The 19,757-nt window shown below is 40.3% G+C and overlaps 1 protein-coding gene across 2 annotated transcripts in view; it reads right to left on the reverse strand.

The window, feature by feature from the left end:
• Positions 1 to 7,856: 7,856 nt before the first annotated feature.
• The window catches only part of NAA15 (N-alpha-acetyltransferase 15, NatA auxiliary subunit), a 46,217-nt gene continuing 34,316 nt past the window's right edge, over positions 7,857 to 19,757 (reverse strand). Inside the window, exons 15-21 of one of the 2 annotated variants that reach the window (XM_068402781.1) lie at positions 18,999 to 19,192; positions 18,660 to 18,695; positions 16,761 to 16,869; positions 16,063 to 16,161; positions 15,166 to 15,309; positions 13,976 to 14,073; positions 7,857 to 13,217 (exon numbers count right to left, since the gene is read on the reverse strand). In XM_068402781.1, the coding sequence (XP_068258882.1) occupies positions 13,017 to 13,217; positions 13,976 to 14,073; positions 15,166 to 15,309; positions 16,063 to 16,161; positions 16,761 to 16,869; positions 18,660 to 18,695; positions 18,999 to 19,192 (881 nt within the window). In that variant the 3' untranslated portion in view covers positions 7,857 to 13,016. The remainder of the gene's footprint in view (positions 13,218 to 13,975; positions 14,074 to 15,165; positions 15,310 to 16,062; positions 16,162 to 16,760; positions 16,870 to 18,659; positions 18,696 to 18,998; positions 19,193 to 19,757) is intronic. The other variant, XM_068402782.1, reaches the window with a different exon arrangement.

Raw genomic sequence — 19,757 nt, forward strand, 5'->3', positions numbered from 1 at the left:
TTCATCGTTTCAGCCAGAATTCCGAAGCTGTGTAGAGATTGCTTAAGTCTCTAAATTGTGTACATGACAAAATTCCAGTTTGTCAAAATTGAATTTTTTCATGGGAATGTATTTTCAGTGACTCAGATTTTCCCAGGAGAGTGTTCTGTGATTCAGAGTGGCATGTCTGGTCAGACCCAGAGCCAGAAAGTAAGAACAGGTGATGCCTAAATTCCATCAGATCCGGAAAACCTAATTTCAGTTTCAGTCCCATCACAGGGACTTGACCCAGGGTCTCACATACTGGGTAAGTGCCCCAAGTTTTAAAGTTGATCCTCTAACTGATTTAAAATGCTCTACCAACAGCTGTAAAGTAGTAAATCTATTCGTTTTTAAAGCACCACAACATTACAGGTTGTCTTTTTGAATTATTATTATTATTTTGCGGTGTCTACACAAGAGCAGCTTTGCATATATATATATAATATATGTATATGAGCAGCTTACAAATACACTTAATAGCTTGAAGGATTTTTCAATCAATCCATGCAGCCCTTACACAGAAATCCTCAGTATGGTCAAGTGGAACTAGGTCACTCTTGCTTTTTAAGCATAAAAAGGATTTAAAAATTAACTCATATGACATTGAACTCCAAACAGGAGTGAAAAGTCAATGAAGAGTGAAAGTTATCGGTACGTGGTAAAATTTCTTTCCAGCTTCCTTTGTAGGGAAAGTTCACACTAGTATTTGAATGGGATTCATGCATCTTCTGTAATGGTGGCTTCTCACTCTGAAAGGTGCTTATGTTAGAGCAACAGTGCACAGGAGTTATTCTGAAGTAAAAAAAAAAAATATCAGTAAAGCCCTGTCTTTTAACTCTACAGCAAGGGGAATAACTGATGGCTCAGCAGCTCTGATCGCAGTAACTGAGGTATGCTGTTTTCGCTGTGTTTTTCTACCTCAAGTTATTTTATGCTACTTGGTTGCCCTGAGGTGAAGTACACGGTCCTTCTTCAGCAGAGCAAGCCAGCCCTGAATAAAATGTGTCAGGTTACAACGGTTTCCAAATATGAGCCAGAACAGCACTTTCAAAAATTTTGAGAGATGTTTTCAATGCTACAGGAAAAAGGTCAGTTAACGTCTTCCCAGTCTCTCTCCCCTTTGCCCCCTGCTAGGGCCGTGGCAAGGCGGATGCAGCCACCCCGTTAGCACTGCAGTGCTAACCACACTCCCCCACCAACCAAAGTGCTCCTCACAAAGTACAAATACAGGGATGTGGCCAAAGAAAGGTGGAGGTACAGTATTTCTTTGCAAATTCTCTATGAAGACAAGGAGGATCATACAATTCCTTGGAGGTCCTCAGCTGTGAAACAGTAGGCTACAAGGCCAGATCTTCTTAATTAGAGACGGGTTAAAAAATGATGGCTAATGTAGTAACTCAGGAGAATCTCGTGGACTTAAGTCACTTCTATATGAGCTACTTGAGTGTAGTACTGGAAATTTCATCACTTCTGATATGAATGTAGGGATAAAGATGTTGATTAGATCATTACATTTCATCCAGCACAGACTATTTCAGGATATTCCTTTCTAATATATTTAGAGACTTGCAAATCTACTTGAATTTATTTATAGTAAGAGAATAAATTAAAAATACTTCTTGCTATATAAGCATTTGAAAAAGCTTTTGTTTTTCTTCTTTTGCGAGGACAAGTACTTTTAATGTGCTATTCGGATGTGTTCAGTGAATGAGTGTACAAGAGCCTAAGTCTCAGTTATTTTTATTTAGCAGATGTAGAAGTTTCTAAGGAAGGGGATTCTGAAAATAGTTGCAAGTCTCTAGGCTTGCTCAGCATTTCAAGAATAGTTATTTCTGTCTTCCCTTGAAGACATATTTTAACTTGTCAGTCCCATGAAAATGCAAACTGTTCAATACCTAAACATTATGTCTATGGGGTTTTAAGTTAAGAAACAAATTAGGAAAAAAGTGTAAGTCTAAGACTGTCTCTTGTTGCTTGTTATTCTCTGAAGGGATCAAGAAGTTTCCAGGTGCGTCCTTTTGATCCTAGTAGTTTACTGACAGGCAGTTTAAAAATGCTTTTTGTGTTTCTGCAGAGATGCTGTACCTCTGACTTCTGAATTTCTCTGAGGGCTTTGTCCTTTCGTGCGAGGACATCACGTCCTCCATTTTTGCAGGGAGAAGTCCTGTCGTTTTGCAAGGAATAGTTCTGCTCATGCGAGACTCGACTCTGCAAGTCTAAGAAGAGTTTGACCTCCCATTAACATGTTCCTTTATGATAAAATACAGATGGCAGAAACGTTGCAGCCACAAAAGGCAGCTTTTTAGGAGACAGGATTTAAGGACCCCGTATGTCAGGTTCTTAAAGCAGACTGAAAAAGGAAGTATTAACATTGTTGAAATCACAAAGCCAAATGTCTCATCTATCTTTGCATTGAAATAAAGTTTTGACACTGCTGCTTTTACTGCCAGTTACTGGAATGCGACATTCTCATTCACTTCCGTGCCCTTATCAAAACTATAAAACTAAAAGCTTTAAGGAAATTAAAAGAAAGAAAAGTTTTTCCATTTCTGGCTTGTGCTTGGATTTTATTGTCATTGTGTGCCTGATGAGAGATTGGGGCATTAATGTTCAGGTCAGTGTATGCTTTAGGTTGCCTGGATGATAATAATAGGTCTCATCTGCTGGACACAACATCATAGTCTTTGTCTGACAGAAATCTCGCATCCCCTGCTGTGAGAATCCTCTGCCAAATGTGGGCAGAGAAAAACTGGACCCTTAGTGCTAAAGGCAGCATCTGCAGCTTTATGAGTGGTAGTTTAACAGGAGATCCACTCGACATCCCTGCTCACAGGAACTGGAGTGGCTGCAGGATTGTGTCTTCAGTGCTGGAAACGCTGCTTGGGTCTGTATGGAAACGTAACGTCGTGCAGCTCTCGGGTGACAGTGACTGAAACAACGAGCCGTTTGCCCTGGCTACGTAGCTGAGGTGACAACTGAATCATTCCTGCGTCAAGGGCTTGTCACTGAAACACGGGCTCTCCGCATGTCCCAAACCTGTGCCAGCGCTGCCTCCCCATCCCTGTGCCAGCGCTGGGCATGCCCTCTGCCTCCGTGGGCTATCTCACCCAGGGGGGATCAGAAAACCTAACGGGGTGCAGCTTGACAGCAGGGGTGCAGGCAGCACCAGCGGACAGCAAAGCTGTTCTGAAGCGTTTTGATCTGCCAAACGTGTGTTAAAACAAAAGCCGTGTCCCTGCTTTCTCTCTCCCTGCCATTGTACATGCTGTGCTCAAGGGCTTTTTGCACATTCCAAAGCAGCACTGCAGAAAGGTTCATCAAATGTCACGAAGCTTCTATATTTACCTGCCTGCACCACGGCCTCCGATAAATCATTCCCGGGCAGCAAACAAATCCGGTTCTACTGTGCTCTGCCAACGATTTGCCCGCATGTGTAAGCTCCAGGCTGAAGCCCTTGAGCCCCAGGACTTTGTTTGATGTGGGGATATATTGTGTATTTTATTTTCTGGCAACAGGTTTTTCTTCAAACAGTATGGTATCGGAGTGTGGTTTTGTCACTTTCTTCTGTGAGAATAAGCTTTCCTCCTTCTTTTCCCAGGCTCTCATTTATTATCAAGGGCATAGTCCTATTCCCGTTTTAACTAAAGCATTGAATAAAAAAATCCCACCTATGAACAAAACTGGGAACTGTCCCCACTTCAGACCCTTTTGGTAAAATCCCACTTACATCAGCAACATTCTTTTGTCTTCAGAAAGAATAAGAATAGGGACGCCAACAAAATCAACATTACCTTTATAAATAGCAAATCCTTTCTCTGCTCCCCTCCTACCCCCAAAAAACCCCAAACATTGCAACTAGCATCGGTCGTTGGTTTCCGTGCAGAGGATGGGAAGACCCAATGGGCTGTGATGACTAACCTGGTTCTTTACCAGTACCGTGGTTTCACAGCTGCGCTGAAATACTCCTCCGAGGACATCTCCTCGGGAAGATGAGCAGTCTTCAAGGTGTCAGCCACGCGAATCTGCATTTTAAGAGGGCTACATATGAAAGGATATTAGAAAGGGAATACTGTAATGTATTTGTGCTATTGAAAATACTGTGATCTCACCAGAAAAAAAAAATTATAATGTATATAGAAAAAGCAAAAGAAAAAAAAACCCAAACAGATGGAGCCCATGCACCTGATAATATTGTTAATAGGAATGAGGCAGAAGCTGTATTTTCCCGGTCGTTTGCTAAGATGCCCCTTCTGCTGTCAGATTTTTAAGTTTCTTACTGTATTCAGAGTTCCTACTTGTATTTATTCCAGTGGTGTCAGTCTTTCTTTTGCCCTTCCTTAACGTTCAGCACCAGCCTGTGCCTCCAGATGTGGGACTCGCAGCCCTGCGCTCAGATCACTTTGCTTCCTCAGTTTTAACCTAGCTGCAGCAGAAGGCTTTTCCTCCATTCCCTTCTATTTCAGGGTTTTATCTAAGGGTACATCTAGGTCACCATATATAATTCACATCATATGTATGCATTTTCTATGCCAATAACTTAAAAAAGGCAGAATGGCTTCACTCCCAGTTGTCCTTTTCAATGCAACCAAGCCAGAAGGTTGGGTACACTCTTAAGTTCTTCATTCCTATTTTTGTCTGAAAACCACTGTCTCGCATCCTTTTGGGCTGTCTGCTGGTGGAGGTTTTCCCTTACCTGCACATACCACCTTGTGCAGCGATTCCAGCTCACCTCTGTCAAGGGCATCACCCCCTAGGAGGCAGATCTCCAGCAACCCGAGTGGCAGGAGCTGGAGGAATAGGAGGTCAGTCAGCTGCCCAGTGGCCCCTGTCACCTAAACTATTCTCTGGTCTGTGTGGTGTTCCCAGCTCCCTCTCCCTCTGTGGGTTTGAGTGCAGTGGAAAACACAGAATAAACCCATGAGAAAACGCAGTGGCAATCAGGGAGCTGAATGAGACTTGCTGCCTCCTGCCTCCCCGTGATTCACGCTAGCTGAACCCGCTGGTGTGGGCTTTTGAAACATGGTCATGCATTGGGGCTGGTGAAAAAGCCAGAAGGATTCAAACTGAGTACCCGCCCTGTGTAAGTGCTTCGGGGTCACCTAGTCAGGGGGAAATGGTTTAGGAACATGGTCTAGTGGTGGACTTGGCAGTGTTAGGTTAACAGTCTTAAAGGTCCTTTCCAACCAAATCAATTCTATGATTCTAAAAGAGCTAAGCAAGCCAGACTGCGCGAAAAAGGGAATTTGTTTGCCCAAGGGTGACAAGAACTAAAAATAATGTTTTCTCTATTCCCATTTACCTTCTGTATTTTAGTTTGGAGCATCAGGGAATTCAGGAAAGAGGTGATAGGGTAGGGGTTGGGCCCACTGCATTTGAACTGTTGCATGGGGAGGATTTGAGGTAGGTGAGGTGGCTCACAGGACAGCCCATGATGCTGCTGTACGTAACATATGGCAGCATAAAGAAGTCTCAGCCCAGTTTTGCCAAACAGTATCAAAATCTAATTGATTTTGGGGTAACCATCCTCTGGCATCAGGGTCCTGTGATATTAAACAGAAGGTAAAGGACATGGTGGAAAGATGCTCATCAGGGGACAAAATAGGAATTCAAAAGCACAAACAAGTTTACGCTGCAATAAAGCAAAGATTGTTTTCCCAGCTCAACCGCATAGAAATACTTCCCAGTTACATTTCATTAAGGCATTTATTGATACTGCAAGTGAAGTGAAATGCAGAATTATGAACATTTGGTGGTTCCTGTGAGAAAAAAAATGCTTGAAATGCATGATATAAACAGCCAGAAGCCAACATTTTCCTAAAACTTTATAAAAATGCTTCTAGATGAAAAAGACAACTGCTAGAAAAATTAGCAGATAATTAATAAAAGCAGTTTAATACATTATTAGGATTGTATGGATTTAAGTTTTATATTTTTGTGATAAAATCGTACGAAGTATATGCAGTGAAACAGAGCTGTTCCTGCCCTCAGGGGCTGACAGAACATCTCTGTGGGGCTCTTAGAAGAACAGAGCGATGGCTCTTGGTTTTGAGAAGTTCAGGAGAAGATGCCAGACACTGCAAGGTCCAGAAAAAGCCCTCACAAACCCACGACTCGCACTTACTTGCCACAGAGGTGCCAGTCTTACTGCATGAACCGCTCAACAGCCCCGTCTTTACTCACCCTTTACTTTTCCCTAAATAAAGAGCATTTACACATCCCTTGGGTTAGCTGCGTGAAGGCAACATGGGAGTAAAGTAGCAGCCGAGTCCAGTTTTGCAGTTTGCCGACTGCTTCACCTACAGCACAGCGAAGTCGTAGACCAAGTGGGATCCCTCCTTCCCCTGCTTCACAAGTTTAGGCATTGCAGAAGTCATGCAAACCAAATGAGAACAATACTTTTGTACATATTAAAAATAGAGCAGGACCCTGACATTGCTTTGCCAACTGCACAATGAGTTGATCGGTTGGTTTTTCCTTCGGTTTTAGAACAGTATTCACCTCCAGCAGCATCTTGTGTGGTTTGATAGCTGCAGGAAGGGGACTCACTAGGCAATTACCATGCATCCCTTCAGCATTCTGAGGGACAGTGACCACAGAGAGGTGTTGTCTTTCTGCTGCTGCTGCACGTGGGACCTTCAGAACAGTTTCCAGAAGCATAATGACAAGGTAGGAAGATCCTTTATACCTGATGGAATGGAGAGGTACTGATGAAAAGTCAGTCCTGACAGATTTATGCAGATAAAATAACATATTAACTGCCAGACTACCTGGGCTCCTCATAAATCTTCAGTGCTTTAAGTCTTCTTGTAGGCAATCATGAGATGCTGTTCCCAGAAATGGAAGGGTGAAGTTTGAAAGTACTAAAAGTTCAAGGCAGGCAGTTACCCAGCATGAATACCCCTCCCCTCTCACAAAAGGAAAATGAAATTACTGAGGACATTTATAAGGAAGAGATGCTATTTCGTAGGGGATGCTATTTTCTAGTAGGGTATGATCTGTGCAAAGCAACCCTTACTGAAATAAGCTCCCCTTTCCCATCCGAAGGGGTGAATACAAGGATATTGCGCTGTAATCACTTCAGTATCTCAACACCCACCCCAGGCATTTACAACAAAATACCCTGCAAAGTTGCTGGAGCCCTTTGTGCTCACTCTAGACAGTGTTAATCAGAACTGTTATTCATTACAGACAGTAGTTAACAATTTTTTCCAGGTAATCTTAACTGTCAAGTTCACAACACACTATAGGTTATTATAATGCTGTGTCAGCTGCTAGCTAGTTACTTTTGCTCCCCTTTGTCAGCATTACCCTATTACTTTGTCTGCTGACTGGTTAAAACCACAAGACATCTGGGAATACTGAGTCAGGACATCTTTGTGGACTTATGGGTGGGGAAGGAAAGGCTACTGAGATGTATTATTTGCCTGCCTCAAACCAGATCTGAGGAAACAGCAAATGCTTCTTCATTCAGCTTGTGTCTCAAACCCCTTTTATTCAACCCTTTCCTTCAGGAAGAGCATTTCCCAAATCCCCGTATTGGGTCTTCGTAGCCTGAAAGAGCAAAGGATCTTTTTATACGTACGTATGATTACCTTGTAGGGTAGGAAAGACAGATCCCTGCCAACATGGCTCTTTTCCAGCCCAACTCCAAAGGCAGCCCCAGCCTTTCCCTACTGATCTTTCTCCCTTTTGTGAGACGCCCGCCCCAATTTACAACCCATCAGCGTGGAAGGAGATGATGGGGAATTAAGGGAACTAGTCAGGGGATTGTTTATCACCAAGCTGGTAGGCATCTAAGGAGGACGCTGAACCCTACAAGGAAACACTAGCACTCATTTACAAACAGAACTCAGCATTTTTTATTCATTGATTGACTTCCTGCCAGTTTTGATATTTGCTACCACCAGAGAAGAGCGTAAAAACACAGTACAACATTGTTAACCAGTTAGGAAGGCTGGAAGGGAAAGCAAATCCCAGTACAATTGCAAGTAACTTGGTGGAGTTCATAATCAAGATTTTTTTTTGAACGGATCAGCAATGAAGCAATAAATATGCTGCTGCACTGAACCAACAACAGGACTTTCACTAAATTTGTGGTTTATTGCATTACAGTTTAAAACTAAACGTTATCCATCATCATACATTTGTTCACCAACCAGGTAAATGACACTTTTTCATATGTTATATGCTGAATAGCTAAAATTATGCAGTAGCTGAACTAGACTAGGACTAGTAGAGGTAGATATTGAATGGGCAGTGCCAGGCAGAAATATTTTTGTAAAGTACTTTTTGCCTTTTGTTACGAACAGTTAGCAGATGTAACATTTTCAATTAAAACAACAAACATCTTAGGAAAGCTATTCTAAGATGCTTTGGATTTTCTAGTAATACTTCTCTTGTGATATTCTTACAAACCCTTTGATACAGTCCCTTGTAAACTGGACAATCTTTGTCCTCCGAGTTTTCTGCCACAATTTACTTCAAGACCAACATACAAAGCTAGAATCTTTGTGAACATACTACTATTTGCTTGTACCACTCAAAGTAATACACATTTACAGCTTCCTTGGCATGGGAAGACCGCATTTATAGTATTTACAGCTTCAGTACTCTTTCCAGTAATAAAAAAGCTATTTTATACTTAATCTAAAATGGAATTTCTATTATGCCACCTCCTTGTAACTCGCTTCAGTCTCCTTCTGCCGAGCTGCTCTATCGATTGCTCCTTGCCGTTCTCACTGCTGGCTGTATACTCTTGGGAACAAGAGTCTCTGCCCAAAACAGGCATTAAAACTGGTGTTTGTAGACTGCAGCTTTAATTTCCAGGAAATATAATCATGCCCACTGATTTTTGTGAAAGCATACTCCCTTTGCTCCTTACAACATCCAAGAACAGTTCACAACTGGAACGCTCCTGGAAGCAGGAGTCTTTCTCCAAGCTCAGCAACCCTTTTCCTCCATCTGGAACAGCTTTCATTAATGAGCTGCTTATAGACTGCTCAATTCCTTACTGATATGACTAATTATACTACATTTGCATCGTTTTCCTCCGCAGAATCCCAAAGTAGTGTATTATCAGACAAGCATAACTCTTACTTCCACATAGTTTGAGCTATTTTACGTTACCACTTAGGTAAAAACTGCATTTTTAGAGCAAACTTTCTTAGGGGGAGAAGACAGGGGAAAGATACCAAAGCTAGCTAGCTACCTAGTACAGAACACTTACAAAAAACATTTAAAGTGATCATGAAAAGGGAGAAATAAAATCATTTGAATTCAAGTGTATTGAGCTGGATTAGTCTATCAGCTGGTTTAGTTAGCATTAGTGGCACATGTTCAAAGCACAACTGTGGCCTATGGGATGCTAGCACTGCAGGAATGATGGCACCATTGCTCGAACCCTCCAAGGCATCATGTTAGACAAAGATCTTAAGTTTTATTATTTGAACTTGCTCATGTGATACTGAAAATTGTATTTGCACCTCTGGTGTCTCAGGCCTGATCTCACCCTGCTCTCATTGGTGTTTTCTTTCTATAAAGACAATGACAATTCAATCTGGCTGAAGAGTAAGGTGCTATACCAGCTTCCAGGGTCTACTGTACCCCTGGAGCAGCTCCAGACCTGGAAAAACAAACCAAACACTAAAGGAAGATTTAATAGCCTAATTATACATACCTCCTCTAGCCCTAGAGAGCTCCCTGGGAAAGGTGGAATGTTCTCCCTACGCTAGGAAAAAAACTGAGTGACAAATTTCATTCTGTATCCTGACTGACACACCACACATCAGGACATGATTCCTCCCCCATGAACACGGAATTAAGACCTCTACTGCAAAAAAAACCATTAACCATAGAAGAATATACAGGCTTTTAAGGCATTTAAGATTCAAAGAAATTAAATGAGTTACTGAATAGATCATTTTGAGACTATTTTACCTGTTTGTTCACACAGACCACATGTCTGAATGCTCTGGTCTCCAAATGGAAGGAGCACCTCACCTATCAGCTTGGGGTAAACCACCACGTTCAGTTACTTACAATTTAAGTCTACTTCTGACTCTGGCATTGCTTCATGCAATGTGCATTTCTACCATCTACAGTCTCTATCTAGGGAAAATTTCTTGTTTGAACTACCCCCCTCCCTGGAAAGATGTCCATGGCACGTCATCACCACTGGCTCCACTGACAGTGAAACCATCCTTGTCCGGTGAAAATCATGAAGAATTGAACCAAATCATGTCATTAGTAAGCCAAATTCTAGGTCACCCTGACCATGACTGCAATCCCTGCTCACCTGCTTTGGCAGCCAAGCACCAAGGATGCTTGCTGTAGCACCAACCACTCTGTGCTACTAATTCACAAGACTCCATTGCATTGGATTGTAACCTCATTTCCAGCTCTTAAAAACCCTTCCTCAGAAGTTAGCATTGCATCTAACGGGAGAGATGCAAAGATGAAGGAATAACAATTCCTTTGCCAATTAAAGAACCTTCTTCAGGTAAACTCTTGACTTAGTTCCTTTCCTTGGACTGCGGTCTTCTGGAAGGGGATGAGGAACCTCTTTAATCCGAAAGCATCTCTGAAGCACAAGGGATGCCTTTCAGCAAGGTTATGAAGAAGTGTCTTTGTGGAAATCACAACAGATGTGTAGATGGAGGCTTCTGGAAGGCCCACAGAAATATCCTTTCCCACTTGCACAATGAAAGATAACAAGTAACTTCTTGCTTTTAGTTCATCTATTTCAACACAAAAACAGGCAGTGAAAAAGTAAAGGAAATAATCCCATTTATAGGCAGCACCCAAAAACCAGAATTTGGAAAAGAAAAAATTGCTTGATGCAATTCACAATCTGTTTTTAAAAAGAGTGAGCACTCATCTGCCTCCAGCTAAGCATCAGAAGCCAAGAAAACGGCAGCAATACTGAGAGGCAAGGCCAAAAGCTCATAGCTTGTGTAGGCAAGATTGAACCATCTTCAGTAGTTGCAGAAGACATGCAGTCCAAGTATCTCAGGCTGCAGAAAAGACTGAGATCTAGACATAAATACCAGAGTCAATTAAAGGCTCTATAGGTATTCTAGTCCCTAAAAGCCCAGCAGATTAAATATACAAATATAGCAATACAACTTACATTTCTGACATGAACTACACTGCAAACATACACAACGATAGCCTAACCAGGAAAAGAAAGTAGTGCTGAATATACAAGAAACAAAAAACTGTTATTCTGACAGTTAGAAAACTACAAACCCCAATAAGTCTTCCTGGATTTCTTAACTGTACGTGTCAATCACTGAATTCCATGATGTGGAAGAGGAAGGCTGTGTATCCACACGACAGATACTCTGTAACTGAACTCCTGCAGCAAAGAAGGCACTCACTTTATAAGCTGTAGTTTATTTTCTGCTCTGTTTTATATGATGAGCCTATAAAAAAAAAAACATTTGAGCACTTATCTATATTATTAACACAGTAGACTTGTAGACTGAAGCTTGACTTGGAAAATAAAATTAAACGTAACATTGGTGGAACTTAAAAGCCAAGTAGTAAAGCATTCTGTGTTATAGGACTTCCCAGACATTCAGTATTTACATATAATGCATTTGCACTTTATACTCAACAACCACCCATCAGCAGTGACATTATTAGCGTAACTGGACAGCACAGTAAGCCAACCCTGAGCTGCACTCTAGTGAATCCATTCATTTTCAAAGTACAACAGAGATTGGTTTAAATATTCACACAATTGTTTTTCAAAACGTTTTATTGCATTATATTTGGTACCTTATGTTTGACAAAGGAAATTACATCTGTAACTGCAGGAATAAGAAGCTGGTCTGTTATTGAAAAAAAATCTTGGGCCCCTTAAAAGTTACAAAGTCTTGGGCTTGCCTGAAACAACTGAGCAAGAAATATATTCTTAGAAATGTAGGGCTTCAAGTATTACAAACCTGTGACACTGTGGAAAAGTTCCAGAGGTATCTAAACTGCAGCACTTTTTTTTTTTTCTGCATAACGTGAACAAGGCCTGCTGAGGTTTTAAACTATTAGTCTCTTGATCAGTCAAAATGGTAGTCAGGAGTTCTCCTCTTTGCAACTTCAAGCCATAGTATGTTCTCATTTCGTTTTCACTCTCTGTGAAAAATGCATGCTATCTTTCTAATTAGTTGGTGCCACATCACAGTGCATAATTTTATTTGGTTCTTGCATTACAGTTTTAAAAAGTTTGGCCAACCTACGCTGATAGGTTCATCTCAAGAACAGCAATGTTGGTTCTCCCCACCCCACCCCCCAAGTTTAATTCAACAAGAGAGAGAAGGTTTACCTGGTTCCTTCAGTTAAAAACTGTGGTGCAAGAACACCAAACTGATCGTGTACAGTGAATTTCAGAGACACAACAAGCTTATTGAACACACTATGTTTCTTAATTCTGCTTGATATCGGTATGTCCCAGCACCCATAACATAACGCGTATGTTGCGGGTTTCTCTGTATGTTCTGATTCACATTGCATACTTCCTATGGACAGAATCATCCCCGTATCAAAATCAGTCAGATGCTAAAGCCCCAACAACTCTTTGTGCTCAGTGAAAGAATCCAGTGCTAAAACAGCATTTTTGCTGTCTGAGATAACAGTAATCTCACAAGACAAATTTAAAGTAATATTTCTGCCACACACCTGCTCCGAGGGCTATACACCTCCAGATTTCATATAAATTAGTTTAAAAACATGGGTAGGTAGGTAAGGAGAACGGGTTTTTTTTCTTCAATTTTAGCAGCTTTTAATTTTTAAGAAACCGAACAACCTATATCCAGTAATACGTTAGATATTTTATATATATACTTTGTCAGCAGGATAAAAAAAAAAAGTAAAACTATTTGAAGGCAACATTTTTTTTCCTTCTGTTCTCTGTGTAAGTTAGAACAATTCAGCAGGTGCGTGACAAAAATATTATACACCAGATATGGTCCAATGTCATTTTTTTCCAATAAAGTTGTTCATATTTCATTGGCCAGTTCTTCAGGTTCTGCAGAACTATCTCCATTAACTGTGATCTTCATATCCTCTTCATATCCAGGGGGCATGAAAGCCAAAGCATAAGGGAAAAGCTTATGACAATTTGCTCTGTAAGTTTCAGATGCTTCTTTACAGTCTCCAAGGCTACCGTCACATAAAGCTTCTAATACCTCCATACAAGTCTAATTAAAGAGAAAAATAAAGAAGTGTTACGGTTTCTTAAACATTCACCTTAACACTCACAAACCAGAAATACAATACTACAAAGAAAACAAACTCCAAGTGTTGTTTTTGGGTTTCTATCACTTTTTTTTTTAACTAGGCAGAACTGACAGCCTTCCCAGATGAAGGCAGGGGAGCAGGGAAAGGGGCATGGTGGCAATGTCACAGGAAGATTATTCCATGACCACCAGAATGGAGCAGAATTTCAAAATCTGGTACGCTTTTTACATAACTACATACTAATGCCAAAACATGCATATGCACCTTTTATTAAAATGAAGATAATTCACACAGCTAGCAGGGGGATGAATACGGAAAGCTTTCACAGTCTGAGCCACTCCTAAGTCAGTCTTTTTCTTGTGAACAGTTGCCCGTGTAACAGCTAAAGCTCAGACAGACTACAATCTTTTCATATTGGGGAGCTTTAGCACGTTTTGCCATGTGTATTCTCTTGATTTCCCATTACCTGCGGCAATAACATGGTTTCAGCTGCTAACTAGCTATTTTCATATTATGACAAAACTAAATTAATTTAAACGTGCAAAAAGGACGCCAAACATTTCAGTTCAGATTAACTTGATACCATTTTCTCTCACATGACAACCCAACCTTCTTACCATAAGGCACAGCAATTGTTTCAGCTTCCTCTTACCTCAGTAATTTCAATTAAGCTTCCACAGATATACCAGAAGTTGTTTACAATTTATAAATATGTTACCTGAAGATTTCTGTTAATGAGGGATTCATCCAGGGTCACTGCCAGCTCCACTGCCCTTTTCTGACTGGAAGGATCTAAATAGTACATCATTTTGGCAGCTACAGGAGGAAAAATAAGCTTCATCACCCAGTGGATGACCAAAACCATCTTATATACGAACATAAAATAGAGATAATATGTCTAAGAGGGAATACTGAACTCTACAGTAGTAGTTCAAAATGGAACCTCTTGGAGCTTTAAAGCTTAACACCCAAGCAAACAGAAGCGTAGCTTTAAGTCTACTATTCAATGCTAGGCAAAGCATTAAAACAAACAGGCATTGTCTATACTGCAGGGTACGAGCATTTTGCAGTGCACCATGGAATCCCAGGCAGGGAAGATAATGAATCAGACCTGCTGCAACACACCAGAGTTCCCTCCAACACCACTGCTCACATCTCCTTCACAAAGAAACCAGGGCACAGAAGAGATGTGCACACAGAGCTCTTGTTATAATATGGTGTCAGGACACAACCAGGATACAGTTCTGAGTCCCACGGCACAGATGGAGTTGAAGGGACTTCATGCCAGAAAAGATGCAAGAGTAAACTCACTGCGTTTTGTGGCCAGGTCTGAGCCCAGACTGAGCCACACGGTAATGCCGCTCCCCTTGGTGGTTTACAACCTGTTTCCCTATGTGGTACCCACTGTAATATGTGGTCACTATTGACAGATAGCCTTTTGTAACAGGTAACCAGCACCATCTAAGCTCCTCTTGTTAGGCATACCAATAGCTCTGGGTGTTACCTGGCTTGCTGAGCACTCAGTGCATTTCTCTGGGCAGTCAGCCTCTCCAAATACACGTACCGAAAAACTCTGCAACTCAGACATGCTACTTCACACACCATAGCTCATACGAACTATTTCGCAGATGCATTAAATACAGTTACAGTCTTAATACACATTTAGCATGCATCAGAAATGAAAACAGGGCAGAGAGGTCCAAAAATCTGTATTTTAGCAGCATATTGAAAAAATTAAAGAAAACCAGACAAACTGGTGGTCATGTTGTCAGAAAAACACAAACCGAGAGAAGAAAATCATTCCTGACGGAAAGAGTGATTTTTACACTGTGCTGATACTGAGATGCCACTGCTAGATAAGCACAGAAAATACAGAAGCAGGGCAGAAAAAGGATAAAGGCAAAGTACCTGATAACCTATGTGGTAGTGAGTCATAGTTCTTTTTAAGGAAAGCTTCATTGAAGTTCTTTGGATTAGTTGCTCCAAAAAGCCGATTCATTTCTTGGTTTAACACTGTTCTAACTGCATCAGGCAGATCCTTACTTTCAGATACTATTGAATTGGAAAAAAGAGATTAATAGAGGTGAGCCCAGGTAACCACAGTAAAATCTACTTTATATATTTATTTTAATATTTGTCATGTTTACATTATTACTATAATTAAAAAAAACCCAAATCTCAGAGGAAGATGCATGAAATTCGAGAAGAAAAATAACTGGATCTGGTTGGAAAAAGCTTAACTGTGACAGTTCTCTGATGCTTAGAAAAAGCCAAAGCCTTTTTACTCCAATACACTCTCCCCCTTACTGATTAAAATCTATTAGGCTCAAGGATTGAGGTGATAGAAATCTGGTTTTGAATGTATCTAGTCTGTAGCTCTCAACAGGAAGGGTGACCTCTGGGGCAAGGAAAGGGAGAGAATCCTTCCAACCTTCTAACAAAAAGGTTGTAATTCTAAGCCTTCCCCTCACACACTGAAACAGGCTGCCAGCAGAGAAGCCAGGTTCCTCATTCTGCAGTTTCCATTTCTTCACTCACTCACTCTTTCAGTCTACTGAAAGTCTACTACTAGTCAGTCTTAAAAAGACTTACTGATACTTGTTGGAATAACTACTAAATCCAGCTGCAGTCATAATAAACATACTTAATTTTAGCATGAACCAGTTGTTTAAAAAGCTTTCTAATATGTGTATTCAATATTTTGAATTAATTGTGCTAACAGTCTATAAACTAAAAATTAATGACTGTATGCAGGTTAGGCATCATCTGGAAGCATGTACAGATGAAGGCATATCAGATACATACCACTGCTGAAGAGATGAATCATACACTCGTGAAGCCAAGGATGACTAGAATCAATAGCAAAGGCTCTCTTCACAGACTGAAGCATCAGAAGGAACTTCTCTGGAAAAGAAAGCATTGGCAAATGGTCAAAACCCTGTGGCTGGAACTCACTGCATTACGTTGCAGGAGTATTTAGTGTTTGAAATTAGAATGATCAGAAGGAATTAAAGCTGAGTGCACTGCAACAGCCATTTTTTCTAACATGTGTTTACTTCAACCAGTGAATTAAGCCTGCTAAACTAGTAAGTAGATTTGAACATAGTAAGTTCTTAAAGCATAATATTTAACTGATAGAAGAATCCAAAATTCAAGTGTTTCAAAAGACCAGTTCTCATTAGCAACTGTACACCACTTCTTTACAGTGTGTAGTTCTGTGAACTACACATACAAACAAATAACTAGGGCAAATGCAAGCTGGGAGAATTAACTACTGTCCCATTGCTTATAGATTTAAACACAGCAAAGAAAGGGGATAATCACCAAATGTTCAAACTTTGTTTTTTCACAGACTGCTCAAGGCTGGGGTGTCAGTCCAATGAAAAGTTGCGTGTCTCGACAGGGACTGACTCCTCATAGCTCACCAATAAAATTTTTGCTTAAATTCTAACATACATCTTTATGAACTGCAAATTGCTTCTTTCGTTAGTTTTCTCACCTACCTTTTCGAAAATAGATCTCAAAGGCAAAAAGATGCGTCTCTATTTTGTTCTTCACTAAATTCTTCAGGGGTGTTAAAAATTTAATGGCTTCTTCCAAAGGTGCTTCAACCTACAGATTCAAGGAAGTGACACACCACTAAGTCACAAAGTCTACACCTAGTAACTCTACAACAGAATTAGCTATTTCTGAGTCACATCGTAGAGTTACTCTCAAGAGGCAATGCATAAGATGCTTAGAACCTCTTCTGTTATAACTTTTGCATCTTTCACTCACTATCAGTGTCTAAACACAGACTGTCAAGTCTAAAAAACTGCATTTTCCTATAGAGATACAAGTCTTTGCCTTCTTTCACACATTAGTAGTGAACACAACTGCAGCTCAACCTGCATTGTAATGGGCAGTATGGCTCCCTGTGCCAATCGACACACAGGGGCCCGAGAGGCCGGTAAACAACTACTCTATGCCCATGACAGAATCCGTTCACGTGAGCTTCACACAGGTTCCTGAAAGCTGCCAGGTCATGGCGACATTCCCAGCCAAAATACTAACAGCAAGCTTGAAGTAACTGGATGTTAATCATGGTCTCCGGGTCTTAGCTAGCGTAATCCAGTAAATGGACAGCTTTCACACAAGTTATTTCTGTGCAAGGATTCTTTACAGACAGATCTCTTGCATCTAGAGGTAAGGGATAATTCAAACAAGAACTGGCTGTTGTCCTTCAGATTTACATTTTAATAAACATAAGCTACTCTCTAAGAATCAGATACAAAATTTAATTGTTGTCTGTCCATAACAATTTAGAAATGCTGAAACAATACACTTCATCGCAAATAACTGAGTTGAAGCAACAATGGACACCTTACGGAGTTCCTGCTAACCATATACTATAGCAGTTTTCATTTAAAAAAATGCACCATTTATATGTGCCGTTATGAGTTTGCATACATCAGCCACAACTGTGCACTTAAACTATTTGGAACCTATAACAAAACAGATTCCAAAGCTATGCCTTTAATGACAAAGCCATATATTCACCGAAGAAGTACAAGGGCAACTGCTTCAGCAAAACTGTTTGCAAGTGACCAGCTATGTCAGAAATGGTCTTCTGGCACTGGGAACCAACTGAATTTGGAAGTGTCTGTATCATGATTCTGCTATTAAATTTGGAATATGAATAGGGAAGATTTGCCAAAGGAATGCATTATACAGCTGCAACTATGCCTTATAATCTTGGGGACTGCCTAGATTTTCCTGGGATATCCCATGACATCCCTCTACTCCAGAACTCAATTTCAATATGTGCCATTGCAACCATTTCAATCTTAACTAGTGCTGCTTCTTGCAACCAGTGAGCTGAACAATGGGAATATTGACATTATTCTTAAATGACTAGTCAAGTTTTTAAAGTCACTTTGCTTCCTGCCTACGGAGTGAAGTTCACTGTCTCAGCTTTCAAATATCATCTCTCCAAGAGCCAATAATATTAATTACACGTGTAATGTGAAAAACACCAAATACCATATCTACCAGTACTTGGATACTATACTACTATTACTAGAAATTAATTTTTCCAGTCTATATTTTTTCATTATCTTTCCCCACATTTTTCAACTGTTCCCCTGCTCCTTACAGGTACAACTTTTAGCACAAGAATAGTCTTCTAGGTCACCTCCCCTTTATATATCTCTACAGTTCTTAATCCAGATCTCAAAATCCATCTCAGTCTAGTCTACCGCTATTTCCAAACAGCTTCTCTATCCTTTCCCCCCCGCCCCCCCTTCAAAACAAATGCAAACAAATGCTGCTAAAGCATTCAGTGTTTCAATGTCTCCTCTTTCACAGGTTGTCTATGCTTAATAAATAAAAATTAAGGGACATAAAGAGTGAATGATAATCACCTTACATACAGAATAGAAAGACTTCCATCCGATCAACTAGAAATAGGGTATAATCAACAAGTTAGTGCAATACACACATGAAGATAATTCCACCTGTAGCAAATGTCTATGACTTCAATTGTTGCCTTTGAGAACTACGCACAAAAGCTGTGATTTCATTGCATTACTGACAGTATTCCAACAAACTACCCCTAGAAAAGAATTCTTTTTAAAATGCAGCCTGTGAAGAGAAGCCATACAAAAAATAAACAAGTTATCTGAATGGCTTTCAAATTGTATGTATGCTCACTGTAACTTTTCTAGAAATTTCTATGACTTTATTATTACATTAGTAAGCACCTTTGCCAATTTCTCAGGGATAAGTTCTTCTTTCGGTCCTCCAATTTCTTCATCATCATCATCTTTCTTCTTTTTCTGATTCCTCTGTTGCTTCTCTTTCTCAGCATTCTTCTTCTCCTCCTCCAGCTGTGCTTTCTTCTGTGCTCTTCTCTGCTTATTTCGTAGCTTCTTTAGCTCCTTGTCAGACATATTCGCTGTACACACGCAAAGGGCAAAACCAGACAATGTTGATGTCTAACATTAAACAGGCTTAATCAGTTGTCAGATACCATCATCTTTTTTAAACCATACCTACCAACTAGTAATGCTGCCATTACATTTGTAAAAGTGTATTTACTATCAATAGATTATTTTACAGTCTATGCTGCTGCTTCACAATTCACAAATTCCTTTGGGAAATCAGGGCAATAGGAATTAGAACAATAGTGTAATATGCTGAAGGCAGGACAAAGTAATTACTGCATGACTCCACAAATCCAGTGCCAGGAGTAAAAGTGCACACCAATACACATTGATTTATTCTTTAGGTATTACACAACACAAGTTATGTTTAATGTAGTAATTAAATGGTCTAACAAAAGTAAGGTGAAATAGACACCCTTTGGCACAGACAGTTCCAGCTTTGCTTTTAATGCCCTACAGACATCTTAAATTCGATTCATATTCAGATCCTCTCCTCCCTCCAACTGAAGCATGGAGAATTAATTTAAAACACATCAGAAAGTGGCTACAAGAAATTCTATTACACTTCTACTTGTC

The sequence above is a fragment of the Nyctibius grandis genome, chromosome 6 (genome assembly GCF_013368605.1).
Source record: "Nyctibius grandis isolate bNycGra1 chromosome 6, bNycGra1.pri, whole genome shotgun sequence".
Lineage (NCBI taxonomy): Eukaryota > Metazoa > Chordata > Aves > Nyctibiiformes > Nyctibiidae > Nyctibius > Nyctibius grandis.